Source organism: Mustela lutreola, chromosome 10 (assembly GCF_030435805.1).
Source record: "Mustela lutreola isolate mMusLut2 chromosome 10, mMusLut2.pri, whole genome shotgun sequence".
NCBI lineage: Eukaryota > Metazoa > Chordata > Mammalia > Carnivora > Mustelidae > Mustela > Mustela lutreola.
In genome coordinates this window covers 16,391,317-16,418,719 of record NC_081299.1, presented here as the reverse complement: position 1 = coordinate 16,418,719, position 27,403 = coordinate 16,391,317, and the positions used below count along the sequence as shown (strand labels likewise).

At 55.0% G+C, this 27,403-nt stretch overlaps 1 protein-coding gene across 3 annotated transcripts in view; it reads right to left on the bottom strand.

The window, feature by feature from the left end:
• Positions 1 to 27,403, bottom strand: part of EPHB2 (EPH receptor B2) — a 183,629-nt gene that overhangs the window by 99,923 nt on the left and 56,303 nt on the right. For all 3 annotated transcript variants that reach the window (XM_059136590.1, XM_059136587.1, XM_059136589.1), the window contains exons 2-3: positions 20,810 to 20,874; positions 17,046 to 17,730 (exon numbers count right to left, since the gene is read on the bottom strand). In XM_059136590.1, coding sequence (XP_058992573.1) covers positions 17,046 to 17,730; positions 20,810 to 20,874 — 750 coding nt within the window. The remainder of the gene's footprint in view (positions 1 to 17,045; positions 17,731 to 20,809; positions 20,875 to 27,403) is intronic.

Below are 27,403 nucleotides of genomic sequence, written 5' to 3'. Positions count from 1 at the left end.
GGTTTCCTCAAGCTATTTCTGCATGTCCTCCAGGTCTTTGCTCAGGTGCCCCCTTCAGGAAGACCTCTGGGACTTTGAGGCTGAGTGCGGTCTCCTCGCTACCCTCCAGGCCCCCCTGTGGGTTCTCATAGTCCTCAGCTCCCCCCTTCACACCCTCCAACCTCTGGACTTCAGGGTCTCATCTCTCTTGGTCTCTCTCCTGGAAGCAGAGACCATGTCAGAGCCCCTCCTGTGTTCAGGCCCAGCATGAGGCCCCGCACGCTAAGCTATAGGCTCTCCATTTCCAGAGGCGCTGGGGCATTTGCTGATCATGGGCAGAGGGCCAGACCGTATTCTGTCTGGTGCTCCTGGGGACAGGGATGAGGCTGCTGCCGTCCCTGAGGGACAAAAATCCACTTTCTCAGATACCATATCCCTCCTTGGGGACATAGGGACTCTCCTCGGGATCAAGAGGTTGGGGGTGGGGTCATGGTGACATCGGGATTAGGAACAGGGAATAAGGAACTCCAGCTCTGCCCTGACAGGCCTCATTCTCCTTAGCTGTACAGCCGGAGGGTAGCTTCGAGGCGGCAGGTGGAGAAGGGCAGGGTCTTGGTCTTAGCCTGGAGGCCATGCCGAGGAGTGGCTTGTGGTGGCCCTCTCTCTAGATATCCTCTCCATTGGCTGGCCCCTCCCCATCACTTGGGATTCCCACCCCCCTCATCATATGTAAAGTATTTAGCAAAAGAAATTCTAGACAATAGCCCATCTTTGCAATCACATCGACCCCAAAAGCCCCTCCTAGGTGGCTATTCTCATATTGTCCCCCACAGCAAGCGGACCCAAGCTTGGTGGCCAGCTCTTCTTCAGTCTAGCTTTGGGCTTTAAACTTCCAGGCCCCAAATGGGGAACCGAAGGGCCCTAGTGGACCCTCACATCCCCAAGCACCCCAGCAGGTCAGGGTGGCCACTCCTTACCCAGCCGGCCTGCCTCCCACCTCCTTCCCCCCTCTTCCCCTAGCTGGGTTTCGCACTGAGCCGTGAGGCCTCCCTCCACTCTCCACTGGGACGTGACATTCACCAGTGTCACTGCTGGTCCCATCTGCAGAGCGCCCCCCACCCCCACCCTGGGCAGCTAATCCCCACAAAGCCCAGCGCAGGGCCCGGCATGACAAGCAGGCCCTGCGCGCCTGCAGCTCCAGCGGGCGTGCTCTGAGCGGCCGAGGCGGGATTCGGCGCGGCTGTCACTCTCTCTGTCCGCTCCCCTAATTGGATTCCCAACACGCAGAGGTCAGCAGAAACGCTGGAGAGAAGAGAATCAAAGGGAAGGGGCATTGGGGAGATAAAGAGAGGCATTCTTCCTGGGCCACAAAGACTGCAGCTCGAGGGGTCGGAGGGGAACCCCATCTGGAGGGGGAAGGGGCAGGGAAAGCCCAAGCAGGCAGGCGGCCGGGGCAGAGAACCCACGGGCTTGCTTTCCATCAGCCTGCTGCTTCCTCACCTCGCTCACACCATGCCTTGGGCTTGTGCGCCATCCTGGCCACCGGGGGGGGGGGAGGGGGGTTCTGGGCATCCTTCAAGGCCTGGCCTCTTACTCCCACCTGCTCTAGGACGTGTTCTTGGAATGCAGCTGGAAGGCTCAGGAGATGGATGGGCCTGGATCCCCATTCTGGCTTGCCACCTGCTACTCCCTGTGGGGTTCAGGCAAGTCCTCGGGATTTTCTGGCCTCAGTTTCCTCCTCTGTGGGATGAGGATAACACCAGCTGCCACAGAGGGCAGTGGCCGGTGACATCAGTGACACAGAAGGGACGTTAGCCCAGTCCTTGGCGCCCAGAGCCCATGCACAGTAGGGGTGCACAGTTCACATATGCCCTTCCTTGTCTCATAGAAGAACCACGGCTCCTCCACTGGCCTGTCCAGGACCCGCCTGGCTTTGGGGTATTGTGTAGACACAGAAGGAGAAAGTGCTGCGTAAACATAACACCCGAGACACATGTGAGGGGAATGACAATCCCCAGCCTGGGTGGGGGGCTTTGTCATCATGCCCTCTCCACAACTCCAGGCTCCGGGAAGTGAAGGGAAGTGCCCGAGGCCAGTCGATTGGAAAACAGGGGAGCCAGGATGAGCACCCTGACCCCAGCCCCACACTATTATCGAGTACCCCAGGGTCTGCCATGCTTTCCTGTGAATGCTAATAAGCAGATTCTGCATATACGAGTCCTTTGCACAACTGGGGCGGGGGTGGGGGAGGCAGGTCGGCCAGCCTTGCTACAAAACGGGCTCTATTTGCTTTAAGAATGTTGCAATCGCTGACTCTGGTTCATGAAAGAGACATGAAGAGAACCTCAAAGGGAATTTCTAAGAGACAGAAAATCAATGGCCCTGACATCCTGGCCCCTAGAAAGTGTGTGTGTGTGTGTGTGTGCATGTGTGCGCGTGTGTGTGCGCGCGTGCGTGCACGGTCTGCTAATTGACCCAGTGTGTGCATACACACACACACACACACACACACACTTACATGCTCACAAATACTTACAAGTGCATATACCCCAGCTTGCTACAACATAGACATGTACGCAGGAATACATACACTCTGACTGGGTCACCATCTGACCCAGGACACACACGCCCAAGGACGAAGACAGGGGCCCTCATGTGCGAGGATGGGTGCACACACCTGTTTGATGTAGCACACGCCTCCCTTCACACATACCGGTCCCGCTGATCCAACACACACGTGAGTGTGCGCCCCCCTGCACACACACATGTTAGGGCAGGTCAGGGAGACAAGAGGCACACATGAATGCAGGGGCGATAATGACTTGCCGTGGGCTCCAGGGTGACCTGCTTGGACAAGAGCATGTATCCGTCCCACCCCCGAAATGTATGCACCTGCTCATACGCCCAGAAATGTTCCAGCCACACATGTGGATGTTGGGTCAGTGCGTGTACTTGTACACATAGAGACACACAAATGCACTCCCAGCAGGCCCAGTGAATACTCCCACACACCAGATGGGGCCAGTGCACACACACAACACGCGCGTGTGTACACACACACACATACCAGTATACCCTGTGCTGACCCAGCACATGTGTGCACACACACCCCTCCCAGGCCTCCAGGGAGCTCCCACAGACAGACAGTTCTGACGGCAGGGGGTGGGGGGAGGGTAGCCAGGCCTGGGGTTGCCAGGGATACGGATGCAGGGCTCCCAAAGCCGCATGGCCGCCCAGGCAGCGCAAAAAGGCCAGCGACCACTCTTAGGTCTTTAAAATGTTGCTAAACAGATGGCAACACCTTTAAGGGAAGAAACTTGGGTCTGGTTTCCTAGAAGACACCAGGGGAACGTGAGGACATAGAAACAGAAGTGAGCAGAGCTCTAAGGGCCCCCAAGGCCCAACGAGCCCACCACCCACGCTCTACTGCATAATAGGGTTATAAGCCTTATTCGCTGTGTGGCCTGGAGCAAGTCACTTGCCCTCTCTGAACCTTACTTCCCTCCTCCGTAAAAGGGGTTGGTAACAGCGCTGAGCACTTAGATAGCAAGTTCCAGGTACTGACCACACGCCACCTGCTGGGTGCTGTGCCCAGTGCCCTACTTTCATTATCATCGCCTCCTCATGGCTTCTCTGGTAACGTTCCATTCAGTATTATACCCACTTTACAGATGAAGAGATTGAGGCTTTGGGAAGTGAGTCACCTGTCCAGGGTCACAGGGGCAGTCAATATTGGAGCCAGCATTTGTACCTAGGCAGATGGCTCTTGCCTCTGTCACTACACCCTCCTGGCAGGCAACGTGGGGTCATTATCCTCATGTCACAGACGGTCATGGCTGTCCTGCTGGCCTCACTGGGGAGGGAGGGGCGCACTATGAGGACCCGGCATCACAGAAGCAGAGGCTGTTAGCGTAGCAGAGTCCTTCATAGGTGGTGACACTGAGGCAGGAGGGCAGGGGTTTCCTCTGCCAGGAAGCCAGGGCAAGCGGGGCACAGCCCAAATTTGGACCCAGGCACCCTGACTCTGTGAGCTGCTTCTGTGCTGCTAAGTAAAAGTACCCAGTCTGGTTAAAATGATGCCATTCCACAAGTACGTATTAGACGCCTGCTGTTTGCCCAGACTTGCTTGTAACTGAGAGGAGATTACCAGCCAGCCCCTGCCCCCTGAGACATGAGCACGCAGCCTGTGCTCCAGGAGCTCTGCCAGGGTACTCACAGGTACCCACCTGAGAAACATTCCTTCCTGGAGCAGGAGCTCCCCCTCCCCTTTCTGCCCCTCCCCTGTCTTCTGAGCGCCCTTCACTCTTCTGAGCCTCTCCCGAACTCTGTGAAGCTGGGAACGCAGGTCCCATTGAACAATGAGGAAACTATGGCTCTGACCCACTGAGTCAGGCAGCAAGGTCAGGGCCTGAACCCCCGACCTGGAGAGACTTGGGGTGCTGGATGCCTCCTCCCCGTCTCCCCCAGCTCTCTGTCTGCACAGACCCGGGCACACAGTGGGCACCCCCAAGCTCCTAGAGAGAGACAGAATTACATTTTGTGTTGTAAGAACACAGTAAGATGAGAAGCTGTTCTCTGAGGCCCGCAGCTCCGAGAGGGATTTGGGATTTTATGGGAAATGCAGAGTATTAAGAATAAGGACCCTCCATCCACGCCTAGAAACATCGGTCTCAACAGTCAGACCTGCTGGCCATGCTGGTCCCCGCAGAGCCCACTGAAGGTGGTAGGAAGAAGCCGAGCCTCACCAAGAGCCTTTGCTAGTAACATCTTGAACATCGGGACTGGCAGGGTCCAGCCTCTGAGACGGGGGGAGCGGGCTCCACAGTAAATCTTTCCTGAGTAGCTCCGAGGAGCTAGCACTACTCTAGAAAGGGGACACCGGGGCACCTAAGACGGAAATGCCTGTCCTCAAGGAGCTGCATCCAGCTGGGAGGGACAAGCAGTAGAGGAACAAGCAAGTGAACGCACAGCGTGTCTGACAGTGACAAGGACCGTGGAGAGAAATAAAGCAGGGACGGGGGCCGGAGGTGCATAACCGTGTGTGTGTGTGTGTGTGTGTGTGTGTGTGTGTGTGTACACAGGAGCACTGTTTTCAGAGCTAGGGCAATGGGGGGCATTGGTGAGAAGGTGATATTCAGGCAGAGACCTGAAGAAGGGGCGAGGGCTGGCTGACTGCAGAACCTTCCAGGCAGAAGAGACCACCAAAGAGACCTGTATGTCTTGGGGGAGGGGGGAAGGAGGGAGATCTCAGAGACACAGAAGGGAAGAACAGATTTGGAGGGCCTTGTGGGCCATTTTTAGGACCTTGGCTTTTGCTTGGTGTGCAATGAGAGGCCTCAGGGATTCCGAGCAGAGGTATGGTGTCCCTAATTTTTAGATGGAGCCCCGGCTTCAGGGTGCAGAGGATACTGTAGGGGACAGGAGGGAAGTAGGATGGAGATGTCCAGGAGGTAGCTGGGTATGTGAGTCTGGCTTCAGACATGGAGCCCAGGCCAGAGGTAAGGCCTGTACAGAATCACCCACAGATGGGAGAGAGAAGAGGAACAGAAGGACTCAGCACTGGGTCCTTTGAGGCGACGATGAGTTGGAACTGGCTAGAAGCACCAAGAGAGGCAGCAGGGACGCCAGCAGACAGCGCGGGCCCAGAAGACATAGCGGTCGCTTTGTCAAAGGCCACAGGCAGGTCCAGGAAGCTGAGGCCTGGGACTTGACCCCTGATTTATGACGCGGATGTCATAGGGGAACCTGATTTGGAGCAGGTTTTTTTTTTTTCTTAAGATTTTATTTATTTATTTATTTTAAGAAGAGAGACAGTACAAGCAGGGGGATTGGCAGAGGGAGAGCCAGAGAATCACAAGCAGACTTTGTGCTGAGCCCGATGTGGGACTTGATCCCACGACCCACAAGATCATGACCTGAGCGGGGACGAAGAGTTGGATGTTTAACCGACTGAGCCACCCAGTCGCCCCAATTTTGAGCTGTTTTAATGCAAAGGTATGACGTGAGTGGGTTCAAGAGAGGACCTGGCACAGGACTGAGCTGCAAGGCTGGGAGGTAAGTGCCTGGGCACCAGGGTCCAACAGGCCTGGCAACCGGCCGTGGTCCCGGCTCTGACCCTTCCCAGCTGTGACCCTGGGACAGCTCACTCCACGTCACTGAGCCTTAATTTCTTCATCTGAAGGGTGGGGGTAAGACCCCCATACTTCCCAGGTTCTTGAGCATCAAATGAAGTCAAGAATTGTGAGAAAATTTTACTAACAATGAAACACTGTACATATATTCCGGGGGGAAGAGGGCCGATTCTGGATTTCATTTCTGGCTCATCATTCATTAGCTGTGCTCTGGGGCTGGTTTTTTTTTTTAACCTCTCTGAGTTTCCACTTCCTCCTCTCTAGAAACGAGAGTACTAACCGTAGCCAGCGTCTGGAGCCTGCAAGGATTCTGCGAAATATCCCAAAGCAAGCCTAGGGCAGAAGGCCTGACGACTAGCAGACACACCGCCACTGCATGTTCCTTCCTTCCCAGGCTTTTGTCTCTGGTATCCACAACTGCGGTCTGGAAGGAGGTGCGGGGAGCTGGGGTAGGACCCTGACCGGAGGGTCCTTGGACAAGTCATTTCTTCTGACACCTTTGAGCCTCAGTTTTTATAACCATGAGGCTGGTGATCAGCTGCCATGGGCCCTTCCTGTGAGGGAGCAGAGAGGACGGGAGACAGAGCGAGTATGCTGCTCAGATGTCGGGCAATAGCAATGCTATTGGTGGGCCTGTCGGTTGGCTGGACAGACAAGCCACCAGGACGGGCTCGGAAGGGCCTGGGGGAGACACAACGGGCCAGATGTACCAGACAGGGTAGGAGTCCCAAGGCCGGCCCAACTTCAAAGGGACCCTGGCTGGTCTCTTGGGCATGAGCTAGTTTATCTGGCAAGGTTGTCAGGAACACGTTGGCCCATCTCACCAAACCCTCCCCCACACCCCTCTGCACACAAACCTTACATTCTCTGAGCTGTGAGGGGACCCTTTCCCGGGGCGAACCACCTGTTCCCAGCTGGGATGGAGACTGAGGTCCCCTGTGGTGTTTCATGGGGGACCCAGGGTCTCATCCCTGCAGAGATGGAGGGCCGTGATTCTGAACATCTCGCAGACAATGAGGGGCTCCAGAAAGAGCCCCAGAGAACTGGGTTCTTGTCCTGGTTCTGCTCTAGAGTGCAGTGTGACCCTGGGAAAGTTGGGTCCTCTCCTGCCTTCCGTTTCGCTTGTCTCTACAATGGCGACAGGAACGTTCGCTTTGCTTCTCTCCTGTGTGCAGCATGCAGATCAAAGTATCTCATATTGGGTGAGGCCAAATGCTATATGAGAGCGGCCTCTAATCTCTTCTGGAACAGGGCAGGGTGTGAGTACATAAATACTGTACATATGTAAGACATTATAATTACAAACAGTACCCCCCTCCACCCCCTGCCCCGAGCTATGGAAAAAACCCACCAGTTTGGTAGAGTGCAAAGAATTCTCATTAGGACTTTGGGAGGCCTGGGTTCTGATCCCGGCTCTGTCCCTGACAAGGTAAATGAGTGTGGGCAAGTCACCCCATCCCCCACCGCCTGTCCAAAGCCCTGGAAGGTTTGGAATACATGTTGCTCCCGGAGGGGCTGTGTCAGTTCTGCCGATGAGGAATTAACAGTATAATGTCCCCCTTCTCTGCCCAGAAAGCCGTCAGGGGTGGGGGAAGGCACACAGGCAGGCAGGCCACTTCAAGCCTCTTACCTGCCTTGTGGCCCTGGCCAACTCCCGGAATTCCCCTCTCTGGGCCTTTTCCTCCTTCGAGGTCAAAGTTCATCCCTATAAGTTCTGAGTTGGGGGGGGGGGGCTGAGGACAAAGGGCCCCAGGGAGCAGGGGGTGCCCCAGCAGGGCGGGGTTGAGGCCGGAGTGGGGCCTGTGGGGCCTGAGCCAGCTGCCGCAGAGCAATGAAAATCTCTTAACCACACAGAATTGTTAACGGCTCCCAAATCCTGTTGTACCACAGGCTTAGAAAGGCTTAAACTGTTAAATGCATAAACTTCCTCAATAAACGGGCCTCTCTCTCGCCAGATATAAAGGCGGCGGCTGGAGGGAGGGAAGCTTCCCCAGCTGTTTATGGTCTTGCTGGAGTGCTGTGGAGAGAGCCTGGGACCAAACCGTCAACTGGTGCCTTCGGGGTCCCCCGCCAGGCTGGGGATAGAGAGAGGACAGCAGGGAGGAGGCTCCAGGGGCAGGGCGACCTGGGTTCCAGTCCGGTCCCTTCCTAACCAGGTCCCCTCAGACAAGCTGCTCACTCTCTCTGGGCCTCAGTTTCCTCTTCTGTAAAACAGGAATGATGATCCCCGACCCCAAGAGGGTCTGAGAGTCAGTGAGACCCCGAGAGAGAGAGAGAGCTGCCTGGTTTACGGAAACCTCCTAACAAACGTGAGTGCTGGCTGCTGGCCACAGAGCCCTCCTGCCACTTTCAAGAGCGGGAGAAATCATAAGTGGGCGGCACGAGAGTGCACACCTGCCTGTCACCTCCAAGGAGTGTGACCATTGGTCCCAGTCTGCTTCCTACTCTGAGGGGGGCATTCGATAAGGTTAGCATGCAGTTAGAGATAGAAGGTGAGCGCTTGGTAAAAGCCGTGTGGGGGTGGACAGGCTCTTTTTTCTGGCCAGAGGTTAGCCACGGGTGGGTGCGTCTCCCTCCTGGAGGTCTTCTCCCCCTGAGCAGGAGAAGACACCCCCTGGGGCTTCTTCTCCACCCCTGAGCCTTTGCCCTGGGACCACATTCCACTGTGCCCAGCATCTCCATAGGAAAGCAACTTGTCCTTCAAGGCCCAGCCACAAGCCTCCCTCTTCCACCCTGAAGCCCTCCAGTTTGCCCCAGCAGGGTGGCCCCGAAGTCCTGAGCAAGAGTCCCTCCCACAGTTATTTGTCAAACCTTTCATTTCCCCCATCTCCCCGCCCCGCGGCAATCTGGGAGGTGAGCCGAAAGAGCACATTCAGGCCTCTCCCCATTCTGGTTAATCAGTTGTTTCAACAGTTGAAGATAACCAGGTTCCCACTCTGCCTCTGCTGCTTGCTGGCTGTGTGGTCCTGGGCAGCGGGCTGAACTTCCCCAGACCTCAGTCTTATCATCTGTAAAATGGAGCTAATCGTATCAACAAAAGATTCCAAAAGACAATGGAGTGCGGCATAGGACACAGTGCCGGGCACAGAGGAGAGACTGTTCAGTCCTGGCCCTTAGGACTCCTTGTAGCCTCTGCCTCACGCAGTCCTTTGATAGCATGGAACTAAAAAGCCTGGCAGCCCCTCTACCCTTGTCCTTTAGCCAACGTTTCTCCTCTCCCCATCTCCCACCCCCTCCCCCAGGTGGCTGTATCTTGTCTGAGGCTCAGCAAGAGACCAGAGTTAAAAGTCTGTATCATTTCTGATCATCTTTTTCTGGACTAATTCCTGCTCCTGTTTCCTTCCATTTTCCAGAATCCTGGGAAATGGCTTCTCCTCCAGGCAGCCTCCCCCATCTTACCGTGACTCCCTCCTAAGTGCTCCAAGGCTACAGTTACACATTGAGAGCCATCTCCCCCGCCCCTGACTTGAAGTTCTCGGAGGGCAAGAAGGGCCTTCATCACCTCTGCAGTCCTTGCATCTGGCCCAGAGTCTGGTGCACAGAAGGTTCTTGGGGGGAGGAGGGGTGTTATGAGTATCAGGGGCCAAAATTGCTCACTATTTCCTGTCCAGACCTCTGAGGGAATATGAAGACCACATCATCCATGTCCTGATACCCAGATCCTTCCACTTGGTTGACTTAAAGAGGAAACTGGGCAGAAGTAGCCCTCCCTCCCTTTTTAAGAACACGCACTCTGCTTGCCTCTGGGTCTTTGCACCTGCTCCCCGCTCCCCTGGCTAACTCCTGCTCCTCATTCGGCTTCCACTTACAGACTCCCCTTCCCAGAAGCCTTCCCCTGAGCTGGTGCTCTGCTGGGTGGGTTGGGGCCTTTGTATCCACCTCTACTATCTGCACACATATCTGTTGACATCTCTAGACTGGGTGGTCTTCGAGGACAGGGTCTCTGACTGATCTTTCCAAAAACCCCACTGCCTGGCACAGCACCTGGCACATTTCTATGTTAGCCTCCTGGTCCTCCATGAAGACATCACTGACCCCCCCTAGGAAGCAAAAAAAAAAAAAAAAAAAAGTCAGAAGCTGGTGTTTAGTGAATCTCTGATGGCTATCTGGCTGGATAGGCAGACCAGTGTAGGGACAGAGGGATGGATAGCTGTCCACAAAGATGCTCAGAGAACATACGCAAAGGGAAAGTGGGGGAAGGGGGCACTTCCATTTTTAAGAGCCAAGAACTGAATGAGCTGAGAGGGTTGGCCAGGTTCCCCACCCAATCCCTTCTCCCAAGGATGGCCTGTGTGGTCTCAGGCCTGGCCCTAGCCTGGGGTTCTGGAGGGAAGTCTGTTAGCAACCCCCTCCCCCAGCTGGGCTTCTCCACCCTGCCCTTCAAGAGATGCAGCAGAACTTCTGTGTGGGGGTCTGGGCCTCTCTTCCCACCCACCCAGCATTCCAACCCTCACACCCTTTCCCTAGCCAGCACAGGCCCTGCCAGCTGGCGGCCTCCCTCCTCCTCACCCCAAGACTGACCGCACCCTACCCCACAGCCTCACCAGATACATCTGAGCCGTGGGTCCAGCCTCCATGGGAAAGGCTAGAGATGAGAGCATGGTAGGAAGGCGGCCACCCGAGCAGTCCCCAGGATCCAACCCTGAAGGCCCAGAGACATCGCTCTGGGCCTCTCCCTACCCTGGCTGAGGGAGCACAGGATTCTGGGAGAAAAGCAGAAAATAAAGCGACAGGCAGAATATCTCCTGCTTGTGGGGAAACAGGCACTCAGAACGTCTGCTGCTAGGAGAGTACACGGGCCATGGCTTTCTGGGGAGTAACTTGGCATTGTGCGTCAAAGCTCTAAAAAACATACATACCTTTGACCCCATGATTACACATCTGGAAACATATCTATTCAAATACCAATAACAGTGGACAAAAATACAGGGACAATGATGTGCATCCTGGCATTTGTTAAGATAGTGGAAAATGGCCAGTAATCTACGTGTCGATCAACAGAGGCTTGGTAAATAAGTTATGACACATCTTTCCTATGGAATTCCAAGAGCCTTCCAGAATGATGCTGGAGATATAACATGACATGCAAAAGTGCCCACAAAATTTTAATCAGTCAAAAACCCTTGCGTATTTTTAGCAGGAAGTTCACTTTTTCTTTAAACATAATCAATGTGCATGAACGCACCCCGAAGGATCTCTGCCAGCCTGTTCACAGTGGCTCCTCTGAATGATTTTATTTTCCTCCTTTTGCTTCTCAATAATTTCTAAAGATTCTACAACAAACCTACACTGCTTTTGTGATAAGAAAAAGTTTGTTTTTCCTCCAAGTAAAAAGCTCATCAGAGACAAACAAACAAAAAAACCCCCAAAACAAAACAAAACAAAAAACATAAAAAACCAACAACAACAGAAAAAACCTCAAACATTCACAGCAGAAGACAGTGTTGGTGGAAGTCCCTGTTCGTATTTTTGAAACACTTTTCTAGGTATTTCCTCCTTTACTCTGTACGGCAGCCCTTTGGGTTTATCCTGTTTTGCAGACGGGAAAACAAAGACTGGGAGAGGGTCAGTTGCTTGCCCAAGGTCACACAGCTAGGCCAAGCTGGGGTTGGAAACCTGGTCTCCACGGCCAAGGTCAAGGAGAGGCCACAGCTGATGGGGGAGAGCAGGGCTGGGGGCTGCCAGGCAGGGCAGGGTGGAGGAGAGGGAGAGGCTGTGAGAAGTCCAGCAGCTGGGAACTGGGAGTCTAAGCTAGAGCCAGAGGATCAACATGTGCGTGCAACCGCTCCCCCCACCCCCGCCCCATACCCCTTCCCACTGGCTCGCAGCCCCTCTCCCTGTCCAAGCTAAATATTAAAAATCCCGTTACACCCCGACAGCACGCAGCAATCACGATCACCGTGGAGCTCCCTCCTGATCGGTTTTAGATGCGGGTCTGCTGTTGGGAGAGAGGAGGGCAGGGCCCCCAACAGGGGTTACGCGATGGGAATCTGATGGGCAGGGGCAGAGTAGGGGCTTGAGCTAGGGAAGGAGAGACCAAGAGAAATAGGGCGATGGAGACATACTTGGAGACACTGAGGCAGAGGCACCTTCCCCATCGAGCCCATGAACATCTGGAAAGAGTCAGGCAAACAGACTTGGGAGCTTGGGGGGAGCTGCTGCTGCAGGGAAGGAATTCCAGAGCCCAGAGCCCCCTGCCCCTCCGCCCCGCCCCCAGCAGATCTGCTGGCTACAAACCTCAGTGGGGACCGTGACGGGGCTGGGGACTTTGGAGGAGAGGAGGCCAGAGCTCTTCTGAAGAAAGTCTCCGGAGTCCCTCACCTGGCAGCTGTATGGCCACTGCAGGTCCTGACCAGGTGCCCAATAAAAACTGGACAAACGCATGAGTAGGGAGGTGTCATACCCTGACACCCGCCCCGGGTGAGACACTGGATACCCACCAAACACACCCAGTACTATCATACCTCGGGGCGTTATTCATGCAGGTTGGTTCCTTGATCTACAATGACCTCCCTCCCTTCACCCATCCAAATCCTACTCACTCTTCAGGGCCTAATTCAAATGCCACCTCCTCCTTGAAGCCTTCCTAGACCTCCAGTCAGAAAAGATGCCTTCCTTCTCACATTCTCAAAATGCTGTGACTGGCTGTAATTCATTTCTGGAAGGACCGTACTCGGCCATCCTCTCAGTCTACTGCTCACCCAAGCAGCCTTCCCTGGCCCCTCTGGCTAACACGAGTCTTCCTTTGATCTCTACTGCTACATCTCCCCACCCCCCCTTTCATTCATCACAGCTTATAACTATTTTATTCATCTGCTCACTAACTTTTCCCCTCCATGTTCTTCTGTCTAGAGACTCAGACTAAAAATTCTGGAAGGGCAGGGAAAGTATGCCTCTCATTCCAACCTGTGTTCCCCACCACTGGTATGTGCATGGTTCATAAACGGTACTCAAGATAGACAGATCTGACTTGATGTACCATGGGGTTCCATCCTGATGAACCCACTGTAAGCTGAAAATATTTTAAGTGGAAAGCTCACTTAACCCCCCTAACTCCCTGAACATCAGGGCTTAGCCTGGTGTACCTAAAGCTTGCTCAGCTGAGCAACCTCGTCTAACACAAAGCCTGTTACATCTCATGCCATTGACCGGACACAGTACTGAACTGGAAAAAAGACTGGTCACGTGGATGCAGAAGGAACGCACGTGGATCGCCTGTTTACCACCCCCAGCTGCCCAGCGTAAGGAGAGAATCAGACCAGCCGTCACCAGCCCAGGAAAAGATCAGAACTCAAACTCCCAAGAAGGGTTTCTGCTGAATATGCATCACCACGGCACCCTCGGAATGTGGAAAAACGAGAAGTTGGACGGCTGTAAGTCGAGCCATCGTCAATCGGGATGGTCTGTATTGGCCGGAGGGCCAATGGCACACAGAGAGGGTCCTTCATACACGCTTGCTGAGTGGTTGACTGGCTTCTCCAGGCCCCTCTGTTCCCCACTCTGCCCTGCACACAGTTGGCCCTGGAGGAAGCCGGTCACATTGCCTCGGGGGAGCCTACAGTTTTGGGAAATGCTCAGGGCACTGGGAGCTCCCCCTCCCCGCCCTTCTTCAGCCACCCTGCTCACCCCTGGGATGTCTGTGCCACTCCCATGAGGACTCACGAGCTTGCCATCTGTCAAACAGACTTTAAGCGGCCTTATCATCTCCAATTTGTATTAACGAAGCAATGGATTTTTGCTTATCAAATTCTGTTTTGATATCAAATGGATCTTCCCAGAGATTCTGCTGACGACCCTTTCCCCCACTCAGGGTGGATGCTTGGGGTGGTCAGGCCAGAGGTCCGGGGAGGAGGGGGCCAGATCCACTCACAAAGAGAAGCTCAGCCTTGGAGGACCTGCCTGTGCCAGGCGACCGCTCTTCTAGCCCCAGTGACCGCCCCCTGCCCCCCGTCCTGGCACTCTCAGCCCATGTAATTGAATTGGGGAAAAACTGGGGGACTAGCTTTTGACAAAGAGAATATGGCAGAAGTGATGAGATGCCACTTTTGAGATGAGGTCATAAAAGGATGATGGTTTCTGTCGTGGCTGCTCTCTTGAACTCTCTTGGGTCATTTGCTCTGGGGGAAGCCATTGCCCACGTGACTCCCCACGAGGGACTGAAGCCCGCACACAATCATGTGGGCGAATATGGAAGCAGACCCTGCCCCAGCATGGCCGCTGGAGGACACCGAAGCCCCAGGAGTGACCTTGCACCAGGACCATCTGCCTGAGCCACACCTGGATCCCTGGCCCTCAGACACCGTGAGATTACAAACGCTTGTTGTTTTCAGCTATGACACTTTGGGGTGGCTTGCTGGGCAACAATGGGTAACTAATGTACCTCTTCCTCTAGGCACCTTCCAGAACACCTCTTCCTTCCTTGCTCCCCGAGTCCTTAGCCACGGACCTACCAGACGCCGTGCCAGTCTCCCCAGTGGAACATGCTGCTTCACATCCCCAGATCTTGCAGATCCCTCCTCTGGAAGGCCCAGGCCACCTAGTCAACATATCCCTCTCCCAAGACTCAGCTCCAATGTCACCTCCTCTGTGTCGCCTCCCCATCTCCCTCCACCGATCACCCCAGCCCAGGTGGTTCCAGTCAGAACCAGTCAAAGGCACCCCCTCCCTTGCTCACGTCTAGCCTGTCTCCCCAGCTAGCCTGTGGCTCCTAGAAGGCAGAGGCACAGTTGCCTTCTTCTCTCTTCCCTGACCATCCACACAAGGTCTCACACAGAGCAGGCGTGGGTGAGGTTTGATGAGTGAATAAATAATGAGCAAGGAGGGACTGATTCTGTGCCTCCCCCCATGGCCCGCCACCTCCCAAGGCTGTGCCATTTTCACACTCAAGTACAGAAAACCAGCTCTGCTATCTTCCCCCAGAAACCAGCCTTTTCACCCAACATCCCTGAGTCTTTTCCAGGACCATCACCTCCCCGCAAGCCGGAAATGCCTCCTTCCTCCTTTCCAGCCCACGTGTTCATGTCATCCTTCTCTTTTATCCTCCTCACATCCCTTGATCCTAGCACCATGGGTGCCCCGTCCATATACCCACCACCTCTGGAGAGCACGGGCTGCTGCTCCTCTCTCAGGCCCCCCTGTTTTACCGCCCAGGGACCTCTAAAATGCTGCTTCAGCTCACGAAGGGAGGAGCCATGGCGATGGTGGACGCAGCAGCATTTTATGAAAGGGAGGGTCACTGCAGCCACCTGAGGCCACCCAATGACTGGCACTTCAGGAACCCCAGAATTGGGTCCAAACCTTAGCCTGGCATTTGGAGGACCCCCAGGATCTGATCCCAACAGGAAAGGCAAGAGGAGGTGGTAGAAGTAAGCTTTAAATCACCACCCAGCTCACATTGTGGAGTACCCACCCCAGGCCAGGTTTTGTAGCCACTGCATCCCATTTAGTTAACATGTATTAAGCGCCTACTGCATACCCACAAGCCATTCTAAGTGCTTTATAGTCTTGAATTGTTGAGTCTTCACAGGTGCCCTAAGAAAGAGGGTTTCCGGCATAGCCCAGGACAGACAGCCAATAATAGGCAGGGCTGGGATTTGAACCCAGGTCTATCTACCTTCACAGCCTTCTTACGACCATGCAATCCCTCCTACAAACTTCTTAGGCTTGCCGACCACCTTCATGATTGTTTGCCCCAATCAACAGCACCTGCACTATTGCTTCCTTGGGACCTCTCCTTAAATCATCCCAAGTGGCATGATGGCTGGGGGGTGGGCTTGGAATTGCACTACCTGGATAAGACCCCTGGCTCCCCTACTTAACTCTCTGAGCCTCGATTTCTTCCTGTAAAATGGCCCCATCCCTCCCAGGCTTCTTGAGAGGAGTAGTAAGTTAGATACACAAGTGCTCAGCACACAGTATGACTGGCGGTCAGGAGGCCTGGCTCATGGCCGACCTGCGTGTCCCCTCCCCCCTTCCCCTTTCCTTGCACCGGAAGGAAGTGTGTGACTCGCCTCGGCCACTGAAGCATGCAGGGGAGCGGAGCGGTGTGCGTGCCACCACCGGCGGAGCTAAGGACCACAGCATACCATCCACCTCACACTCCTTCTCTCTGTCCTCACAGTCGCCAAATTCCAAATGACAGCTGCTCCATCCCGCTTGGCTCCCTGAGCGGGGACTCCCCAGCTGACCCCCGATGGACAGGCAGCCGTGAGTGAGAAATGAACTTTTGACTGTTTGGTCACTTCCGTCGAGCCTGGCCTGTACTGACGGACACAGCCGAAGCCCAATAAATGTCAACTTACCCCCATTCTTTCCTGGGCCTTATTTCCTTCACAATGAAATGACATCACTTTTGTAAATGAAGACCTACAGCATGGCTTGCTGTTGTTAATATTCACGTAAGAATTAAAATGAGAAATGTTTAGGGGCGCCTGGGTGGCTCAGTCGGTTAAGCGTCTGCCTTCAGCTCAGGTCATGATCTTGGGGTCCAGGGATCCAGTCCCGCATTGGGCTCCCTGCTCACCAGGGCGGGATGGGGGGGGAGAGTCTGCTTCTCCCTCTGCCTCTCCCTGTGCTGCTTCCCCTGCCTGTGCTCTCTCTCTCCCTCTCTCTCTGTGCCAAATAAATAAATAAGATCTTTAAAAACACAAAACAATAAAAAAATAAAATGAGAACCATTTATCCCCACACCTATGAAAATCACCTTGCATGCTCCCCCTGGGACATACACCTGCCACCATTCTAGAAGCACCCTTCAAACGCTTCCTTCTAAGAAACGGAACATCGGCTGCGGATTGGGGAGGCCCAGCCAAGAGAGGGCCTCCCAGTCAGCTCCAGGCCACTGCCCTGGCCAGCCTGAGCACCCCCCAGCCCATGTCTGCAGCCAGCTGCAACTCTACACCCCTGCAGGGGTGCCCGCCCCGCCGCAGCCCTCACCTCTGCAGACCGTGCCGTTCTCCGCTGCCTCAAAGCCCGCTTTGCACATGCAGCGTCCGATGGGCACCAGCCACTCGCCGTCCCCGTTACAGTAGAGCTTGATAGGCACATCCACCTCCTCAGCGTTGGCGATGCAACTGCCCCGGGCGGCCACCAGCGAGGTGCTCTCGGCCCCCGACAGGGTCTCTTGGAAGACAGCGCCGTTCTGGATGACGCGGGGACACTTGCGGTAGAAGACGCGCACCGCGATGAGGGACATGCAGCCGCCGTAGTCCTGGAAGGCCAGGTAGAAGCCGCTGCGGGACACGGGCCCGAAGCTCCGCACCTCGGTGTTGATCTTCATGACCCGGCCGCCCAGGTCCACCTGCGAGAAGCTCTCGTCGGCCGCGATGGTGTCCACCTTCACCCACGGATTCTCCATCCAGTTGGGGAAGGTCTTGGTGGCCGAGTCGTAGTCGGCCTCATAGTAATAGAGGTTGAAGGTCTCCTTGCAGGAGCCGGGCACGCTGGGGATGCTGCTGCAGTCACGCACCGAGAACTTCATCTCCACGTGGATGCGGTGGGCGCCCCGGCGCCGGATGAACTTGGTCCGTAGCCAGTTGTTCTGGCTCGACTCAAACACATTGCACACCTGGTACGTGCGGATCGTGTTCATGTTCTCATCGTAGCCGCTCACTTCTTCCCACTGTGGGTGAAATGCTAGTCAGGGGGTGGGGGAGGGAGCTCAGCCCTGTCTGTCTAGGGGGGAGACACAGATCCTGTCTCAGGGAATCCTTTCAGTCTGACAGGGGGAAGTAGGACTCTCACCACTGGGGGCCTCCTAGTCTAATGCGGGAGGCACAGACTCTGTCTTAGGTATGTTCTAGTCTGATGAGGGAGACGGGATTCCTATCATCAGAGAGGTCCTGAGGGGAGGGAGAGACATGGCCTTGGCCCTGAGGAGTTCCCCAGTCTGTGAGTAGAGGGAGACATGCCTATCTGATGGGAAGGGCACACACCCTGTTCTTGGGAGATGTGACCCTCACCCCCTCCCCCGGTGATAAAGGGGACATGGCCCCGGCTCGGCTCGTGGGAGGCACCCACCTGGAAGGGAGAAAAGGGAGAGGCCCACCCTGAGGGAATTCCCTCTCCTGAGAGCAGACACAGCTTTGTGCTTGAGGAGTGCTGGTCTGATGGGGGAGTCAGAACATCTGCCTACTGGGAGCTCCTATTCTGATCAGGGAGACAGTCCTTGCCTCAGAGGATTCCCAGTCTGACAGAAGAAGAGCCCTTACCCCACGATGGGGAAGACAGGCAGTCTGTTGGGGCTGGTTATGATACCACTAAAGTGGTTAGGGGACCTGGAGAGAGACTTTCCACCCTTCCTGCCTATGGCAGGTGCCTTGGCACTCTCCCTGGGCCCCAGCCTGTCTTTCACACATGCAGCTGAGAGTTCCCGAGCCCCATTGCTGCAGAAGGGGCCTGGGCAGGGCCACGGAAGGCTGGAATGAAGGGCCCCGACCCCATGGTATCTCCTCACAGACCTGCACAAGCCAAGCTCACTCACATGCTGAGCTTTTGTTCACAATTCTGTACCCTCCTCGAGTACCCTCTTGTCTTCTCTGTCCATCCTTCTGGAGCCTCTTGGAGCAGGCTCTCTCTGGCTGCAGAGTTTGCATCTGCCGATTCTCCGGTGGGCCTTTGGGGACCACCAGCCTGGGCGAGGGCCGGGCACCCTTGGGCCTCTCGGCCTGGTCTCCCCAGTGGGGCTGAGAGCTTGCTGAGAGTAGCTCCCCACCCCCTCCTTCTCCTGTATCCCCTTTGGTACTGGGCTAGCTTTCCCAAAAGAGCTGAAACAGCAGATCACCCCCTCCTACTCATGCTGGCCTGGGTGGGTGCTGGAGGGGGACCTCAGTTCTTTGTCATGATTATCACGCATAGTGTAGCATCATCTCCATTCTACAGGTGAGCGAGTAGAGACCAGGGAAGTGAGGCCGCTTGACCCAGGTCACATAGAACTAGACCCGTTCCCATGCTTGTGCACGCTGCCTGGAAACACAACGACCCACAGGTAACCCAGGAGTCCTGGGTTTTGTCCCAGCTCTCCTAACTCAATGCATGGCCTTGGGCAAGTCACTTCCCTTTGCTGAGCCTCTATTTGCCCGACTGCCAAATGGGACCATGGGTGGCAGTGGTGAGGTTGGTAGCGGCAGAGCTGTCACCCTCGAGTAAGTGCTGTTTGTTCTGCTGCCTTCCTCAGATATCTGGGCCAAGTCCGTGTGAGGCGTGCAGTGGCTGCCGGCCTGGGGAGGGCTGGTGTTGTGAGGGGCCAGCACCCGTAGAGAAGGCTGTGCTGGAGCCTGCTGGCCCAGCCTCCACATCCATGGCGGCTCTGAATTCCCTACATTGCCTTTTTTTTTTTTTTTTTTGGTGGCACCATGTGACAAAGTCAGCCCCTTGTTACAACCACTGCTCTTCTTCAGAACTTAATTAGAGCACTTAATTAGAGCACTCTGCCTTTCTCCCCTCTCTCTAATTAACATGCTGAGGCCCTGCAGCCTAAACACCCCAAATAATTGCGTCCGGGGGCCCTGCAGCCCAGCCTGGCCTCATTCCTGCTGGGGTGGGGCTGCGGGCCCGGCCGCCTTCGCAGATGGAAAACTGGTGACAAGAAAGAGCCCCAGAAAGAAGCCTGACCCTAGGGCCCTGCCTATTGAGAGCACAGGTCTGGGCTGGGGAGGTGAGGGTGGTTGGTGGGGGGGGAATGCAGCTCCTTGGGGCAGCGGCTGAGTGGGAGGAGCTGGGATTGGGGGGAAGAGAAGGGATGGGCGGGGGGCGGGGAGCCCAGGGAGATGAGGAGGGAATGCTATAAAAACTGCTGACCGTGACGATGATGATATGATGGTGGTACAACTATAGCTATTCATCGTGGGCGGGGGCGCCCTCTGCCAGGCACTGTGCTAGACACCGTGAAAATCTCACAGCGGTCCAATGCAGAGGACATGACCACCATCATTTTATAGATGAGGAAACTGAAGCTCAGACAGGTTAAGCACCTGGCCCCAAATCACGTGGCTGCTGAGTGGCAGAATTGGGACAGAATTTCAGGCACATCTGGCCCCACAGCCTGCATGTAAGTTGGTGCTGGAAGAAAGAGGAATCTCAGATTGTGCCTCCTCTTCTCCTGAGGGACTCACAGCCTACCTGGGCTCAGATCACTGGTCCCAGGGAAGTATGGGCTCACGGAAGTGTGATGATAAGAGCTCAGGGAAGGGGAGCCTCGTGTTATGGGGACCCAGAAAGGGGGCCCAGAAAGGGGGTCAGAGCCTTGGATACAAACCAGACCCCCATCACTAACTAGGTAAATACTCCTGTCAGGAAGCTACAAGTCTCTGAGCCTCAGTTTCCTTACCTGTAAAATGCAGGTGTTTCTTCCCCATATGATTGGATTGGATGTGTATAAAGGTGCTTCTTTGATACAGTATATGACACAGTGGGTGCTCAGAAAATGACAGCTCACTTTCCTCATCTGTAAAATGGGGGCAGCGTGGGTTCCTACTTCTCAGCCTCACCCTGAGGATGCCACGGGATAAAGGCTGCAAGCTGCCAGCATGTTGTCATGGTAACCGGCACTCCACCAATAGTAGGGGACCAGGAGGCAATGAGAGGCCAGCCCTGGGCCCTGAAGGAGGGAAAGGGGCTGGAATTTAGGGGGCATCCAGGCCCTGTAGCAGAACCCGAGGTCCTCTGGGGGACCGGGCAGGGTGTGGGGACCACCGACTCACCCCTGATGGTGGATGCACAATCCAGCCCAGCTCCGCGGTCGCTGTGGTGGAGTCCATCAACGTTTCTGTGAGGAAAAGCAAAGAGTCACTGCTGTCCACCGACCGAGTGCTGTCAATCACCCCAAGACCCCCACCCCTCAAGGGCCTCCTTTACAGAGCGCCACCTACTTCCATCGCATCAATCAATCATCTCGCTGTACTGCGGCAGACTACCCTCCCTCTCGGTCTCCCACTCCATGATCCCACCCACTCCCACGTTCCAGCCAATCATCTGATTCTATCCCCCTCCAGGCTCCACCCCCTTGAAGCCCAGCTCCAGCCCTTCTGCCCATGGTCGTGTCTCCTCACCGCCCATCATGTCACACCAACCTGTCTACTGCCACTTCCCTCCCTTGCTGGTGGAGAAGGGTCTTAACCTGGACTCTGCTGGGGTGGAGGGGGGGGCTTCAGAGAGCCCACCAGGCAGCCCTGGAAAGTTTACATCAGACTTAGGGTGTCTGTCTGCTTTTTTGCCTGCATCTAATTCTCAAAAACTAGAATGTGGCCCTTGGAAAGGCCTCTCTTTGGTCCCAGCTGAGCCCCATCAGTTACCCCACCTTGGCTCTCTGGCCCAAACTTCCTATCAGGGACACCTTCCCCCTTCTCCAGGCACCTGGAGTCCTCCATAGTGTCCCCACACTGGGGCTCCCTCCCAGAAGGCCAAGTCAACTGCTCCTAGGATAGGGCCCTAGGAGTGGGGGGTGGTGGTGTTGAGGGCGAGCACTGTCGAAAGTTGCTCTAGTCTGTCACCTGTCCCCTGGGGCGGGGGGGGGGGCATTGAGGAAATTCAAATGAGCTTCTGAACCAGCCCAGGAAGGGGGGGGGGCTTGCCCCTCCCCCAACTCCAGTAGCTGGAAGGAAGGAGCTGCACAACCTATGGTGAAGAAGACCCCCAGGGCCGGAGAGAGCCTCAGTCATCCCAGACATGGCCCAGGGCCCCTTCCCACTTCCCCTTTGCTGCCATAGGGAATTCAAAACACTTCTGGAGCTGAACTGCATTGAGCAGATTTAATTGGCCCCTTTCAAGCATTCATTCAACAAATAGACCCGGATACACTGGGGACCCTGAGAGAGAAAACAGTGAAGAGTGAGACCCTAGTTGTTCGCAATCTAGTAGTGGTGATAAGGCGTGACTACAAATAGCCAAGACAGAGGAGGCAGAGAAACGTAGAAGGTCACAGCTGGACCTTCTACACCATCTAGCCCAGCGGGCACAGGTGAAGTCTGCTTGCTGCCGTGCCCCCACTTCTGCGCCCCGGCAGACCTCACCAATCAATCCCTGCACTCTGTGGCCACAGATGCTCCTGGTCGCTGAGCCAGGAAACGAACCCACACCATGGGAGATGCTGTTCCTGGCTGAGCCCCACGGCTTCATTTTGGAGATTAGGCAGCTGAGGCACAGAGAGGGGGAGAGACTTCCTAAAGATCCCACAGGAGTTGGTGGCAGACTGGGAGGGGCAGGTCTCCTGCCTCCAACCCTTTAAACTTCTAGATACTTAGTTGGATGGCCTGGGCTGGATGAATTTGGGTGAGAACAGTAGGGGCAGGGTGCACCGTGCCCAGGCTGCTGTGAAGGTCAAAATGGGAGCAACAAGGTCTTGAACTAGGGCAGGAGCAGCGTGGATGGGAGGACGCATTCAGCCAGAAGTGACCCCAGTCAGACCCATGAGTTGACAACAGAGGAAACAGCAATGTCCCCATGACCGCCTGCGGCTTCTGTCTGTGGTCACTGTGTCCTTTTGCTGGGGGGGGGGTGCTGGTAAGGGGGAAGGAGGGGTGCCAGGGACGGTGAAGTCCAGTGCCAAGGGCATCTTTTTGATGGCAAATTGGAGGGAAGTTCTATTGTGCTGCTTTGGAGCTGAAAAAAGGGTTCCTTTTCACACTCCGAATGCTACAGATTTTTCTTCCTGGAGAGAACAAGGGCTGAACTTTTAACCTGTTTTCTCTCATCGGCCTCAGCCAGAGACGCGCCAAGCCGGGCTCTCTGCCTGGGCCTGAGGAACAGCTGCTGGGAGCCGTGTGGAACAAGGGAGAGAAGACTCTGCTTGGGACTAGAAAGGGCTCGGGTGGGGGAGGCAAGCCTGCCAAGCAGGTGGCCCCACCCCTTGGCTGGATTCTTGGGCTGACCCAGAGGCCAAGCACTAGAGGATTCCACGGCCCAGAGGAGGGGCTGTGAGCTGACAACTTCACTGTAGGGATGGAAGCTCAGGCCCAGAGAGGGCAAATGACTGGCCGAAAGTCATGGACTAAAGGCTGGTGCTCAAGCTCCAGGCTCCCAGGGACCTCAGCCTCGGGGGTGCTCCATAGCCCCCCTCTGTCTCCCACCCGACACGTAACAAGCAAAGGGAGGATCTCAGGAGGCCGGAAGTCAAGGGCTAGTTGGGTTCAGACAGGAAGGGGTGAAGAGGGAATGTGAAATTTGCACATGCCCCAGGAGGGATGCAAGAAGTTCCCTTCTCCCGGTGCCAGTCCTGGCTTTGCCTGGAAGCCTGCCTCTGGGAAAGCTGTTAGTCCTCGGGGCTGGGGCAAGAGGACACCCATGGGTGCTCTCACTGCAGCTTCCCCTCCGCCTTTTGCTTTTCAATGTTGACACCTCCCTGCACCCACTGCATGCAAGGCAGGTCGGCAGAGCAGATGAATCAGGGGGCGGGAGGTCAGAGGGACTTCGGTTCTGACACCTACTTGCCTCGTAACCTTGGACCTGTAACCTTCCTAAGCCTCAGTTTCTTCACCTGGGAAATGGCCACAGTGCCCTCTGAGTGGGGCCAGGAGGACAGAAGGACACGGAAGTGTGTTCACTTGGAGCCCAGCACAAAGCAGAGCCTTGGTGAGTGGCAGATGCTCTTTTTTTAGATGGAGCGCGGTGCTTTTATGCTTTTTGGCCCAGGGTCTGTGCATACGCCATTTCCTCTGGGCTCATGAGGTGGCCCCTGAAAGTGAAGGCAGGTCCGAGAGGCTCCCCCCACACTCCAGACGGGGCCTGCCAACATCTGACAAACATCAGCATCTTGCTCCCGTGCCGCAGCCTCTGAGGAGCCTTTCCTGGCCCGTCTGACGCTGCTTTCCTGGGATGCCCTGAGTTTCCTCTTTGTTCCTCTCAAAACGAGCACAAAAGTCATATTCGGTTTCCTCGGGAGTCTGGGGCTAGTAGCTCTTGCCCCAGGAACCTGGGTGGGTTCAGGAAGCCAGAACTCCCTCCGCCACCAGCACTTCCTTCCTTCTCCCCATATCAACCCAGACATCTCCCTCCATTCCCAAAAATCTGCAAAAGGGAGAGAGAGAACTCATGGTCCCTGAGACGGAGACCTTTCTACTAGGAGGTGGAGACCCTCACCAATGTCCTTCCAAAATGCCAAGACACAGTTGATACCATCCCATTTTACGGATGGGAAAACTGAGGCTTACAAAGGGTCAAGAACTTGCCCAAGGTCACACATCTTGCATTCACAAGCTGTGCTCTAGCTGCATGGTCTGTGTGGGGCTCTCTCACCCTTGTACCTCATACACACTGTTGCTTCTGATCGTCTCCCCCGCCACACTTCCTCTGGCTGCCCTCACCCAGCACAGGGGCTTGGCACATAAAAGGTCTACAGTCAGAAGCCAAAACCCCCACCGTCCCCAGGCTAATGTTCGGCTCCATCAGAACAACATTCCTGACTTCAGCCAGTTCCACCTACAACCTGCACTATATTTAGTTACTATTTTTCTTCCAGCTGACTCTTCTTTTAAGTGTATTTTAAAGAGGAAAGAGTTATCATTATTATAAATGGGAAACCAATATCACTTGCCATAAAAAGAAGGAAAATAAACACACAACTACTACAATTAAAAATGTTCCTCTGAAAAGTACCTGTCATTTCACTTCCCACACTTTGGGGACCGCGGGACGGTGCCGAGCTGCTTCCGAAGCGCTTGAAATGTCCCCATCCCATGCCCACTGTGACAATGACAATCCCTCATGCAGGGGAAGCTGTTTTTGCTGTACACATAATTAATCACCACACAATGTGACAAAGACTGTGACAGGGACGCACATGGGGTACCGTGGGTGTGAGAACTGGGTGTGGAAAGAGAGGAAGAAAACCTCAAACTTAGGGATGGCTTTCCTGGAGGAAGTGACACTTGAATGGAGGCTTGAAGAATGAGTTAAGAGGGAGTCAGAGACGCTGAATGGGAAGGGCATGTGAGGCAGAGGGAACAGTAGAGGCAAAGGCGAGGAGGTGAGCAACAGCGTGGTGGGAATGGGTCAGAGCTGGCAACGGTCGGCAGCTCTCTGAGGCCCCCTGGCTGGACCACGTCCATCTGCCCACATCCCTGCCCACTTCTCTGTGCACCCCCAGCCCAGCCCTGCCCCATGCTGCCCCTTTCCTCACCCCTGGACCCTCCCACCCCAGCGAGCCCTGTGGAAGGGTCTTCTTTGCAAGCGCTGAGTGCGCTCCATGACCATCTTTCAAAATCCCAATGGCTAGATGAGGAGACTGAGGCTGTGCGGACAGATTCTCGGCACCCTGGAGAAAGCCGGAACCAGGGTCTCCAGCCGCTGACTTGGGCAGCCTGCCTCGGTGGGAAAACCGGGTTTGCGCCACGAGCCCCATTGCGCCCGCACCCCCTCTCCTTCCTGGAGACTGCACAGAAGAAAGCAATCAGGAGGCCCTGATTGCACAGGCTGGGGAGGCCTGTAGGCCCCTCTGGCTATGTGTGAACGAGCAGTGTGCATTTCAGAAATATTTGAGCTAAAAGGGGAGACACACTGAAGTCGTTAGTGTGGAGCCGACAGGAGGGTGGCTGTACGAGGAGGCGCTGGCCGAGGCTCCCACCGCCGCTGATTCAGGCTGGAGCAGACGGCTACCCTCTGCTCGCCAATTGAGCCCCGGTCAGCTTGGCCTGACCCCCCCATGGGGGCCATGGACACTGTCTGGATGAATGGCAGTGTGTGAGTTCCAAAGAGAGGGGGAGGAACTTTCAGTGAGCACCTACTGTGTGCAGGGCACCGAGAGGGGCATTCTTAATATGGCTTCTGGCTCATGATGACCTGTTGGGTATATGCTATTAAACCCATTTTATAGATGTAGAAACTGAGGTCAGGGAGATATAGCAACCTTCACAAGGGCCCACAGGCGAGGCTGGCATCTGAAATCACATCTGCAGGACTGGTTTTTTTATTTTTGAGAGAGACAGAACAAGTGGAGGGGTGGGGCAGAAGGAGAGGGAGAGAGTCTTAAGCAGGCTCCATACTTAGCACAGAGCCTGACATGGGGCTCAATCTCATCATCCTGAGATCATGACCTGAGCTGAAATCAAGAGTCAGACACTTAACTGACTGAACCACCTAGGCACCCCCATCTGCATAATTTTTAAGATGTTGCAAGTATAGCCTAAAAAAAAAACAGACAACACACACACACACACACACACACACACACACACACACCTAGGCACCCCCATCTGCATAATTTTTAAGATGTTGCAAGTATAGCCTAAAAAAAAAACAGACAACACACACACACACACACACACACACACACACACACACAATCACTGGGACTCCCTGTACGTGTTTACCCTCTCCTTCTGTGTAGGCCTGGGTGAGGACGGGAGGAGAAGAGGGAAGGGCAGTAGGGGAGTAGCGCTCAGACTGTCCAGGCTAGAACTTTGGCTCTGGCACTCTCCAGGGTGTAACCACAGGCAAGCCTGTGCTCCTCTCTGGCTCTCAGTTTCCCATCTGTAAAATGGGTCATGTGAGCATTAGATGGGGGAGTCCTGCTGATCTGCCGTTTCCCAGGGTCCTCACTCTGGGGGAGCTCTGGTCTGCCTCCTTTACTGCTATATCCCAGGACCGAGACTTGGTTCTGGCCCACAGTAGTTGTATTTGACCTCCACGTGGCAGCTGGGTGATGTTTCTGAAGTCCATGTCTGATCACGTCTTAACTCATCGTTATGCCCTTCAGAGCTTCCACTGGTGGCCAAGAGATAGTCTTAGCTCCTAGCTCCCTGCCTTCAAGGTTGCTGCTTGACCAGGTCAGTTAATTATCTTCCAGCCATGCTCTCCTATGTCCCTAGTGTCCAGCCACCCTCAATTTCCTTCTGCAAGCATGGCTCTGGTCACTTGACCATTCCAGGTTTTTCTGCCAAGAATGCCTGGCCCTTCCAGCTTTGTTAGCCTGGCTAACTTCTCTTCCATAACTTAACTCAAAGTCTCTTTCTTCCTGGCAGCTATTCCTGAATTCTCCTGGGTTAAGTAACAAGAACATGGTCATTCCATGAATATCTATTCTACCTACTGTGTGCCAGGCCCTGTGCTGGGCACTGGGGATATCAAAATAGATGAGCAAACACTTCCCTCAAGGACCTTCCAGATTAGTGCCTGACACAGGAACTTTCTACACAAAGAGGCGAGGTGAGAATGCTGGTCCCAGTGAGGGACCAGGAAACCCAAGGACAGAAGGTGTTATTGAGCAGGGAATTAGCAAAGTGGAGATAGTGTTTGAGATGGACAAGGGAAGATCAGGGAATATCAGGGGCATGGCGGCATCCAATTTTCATGGATGCCTGAAA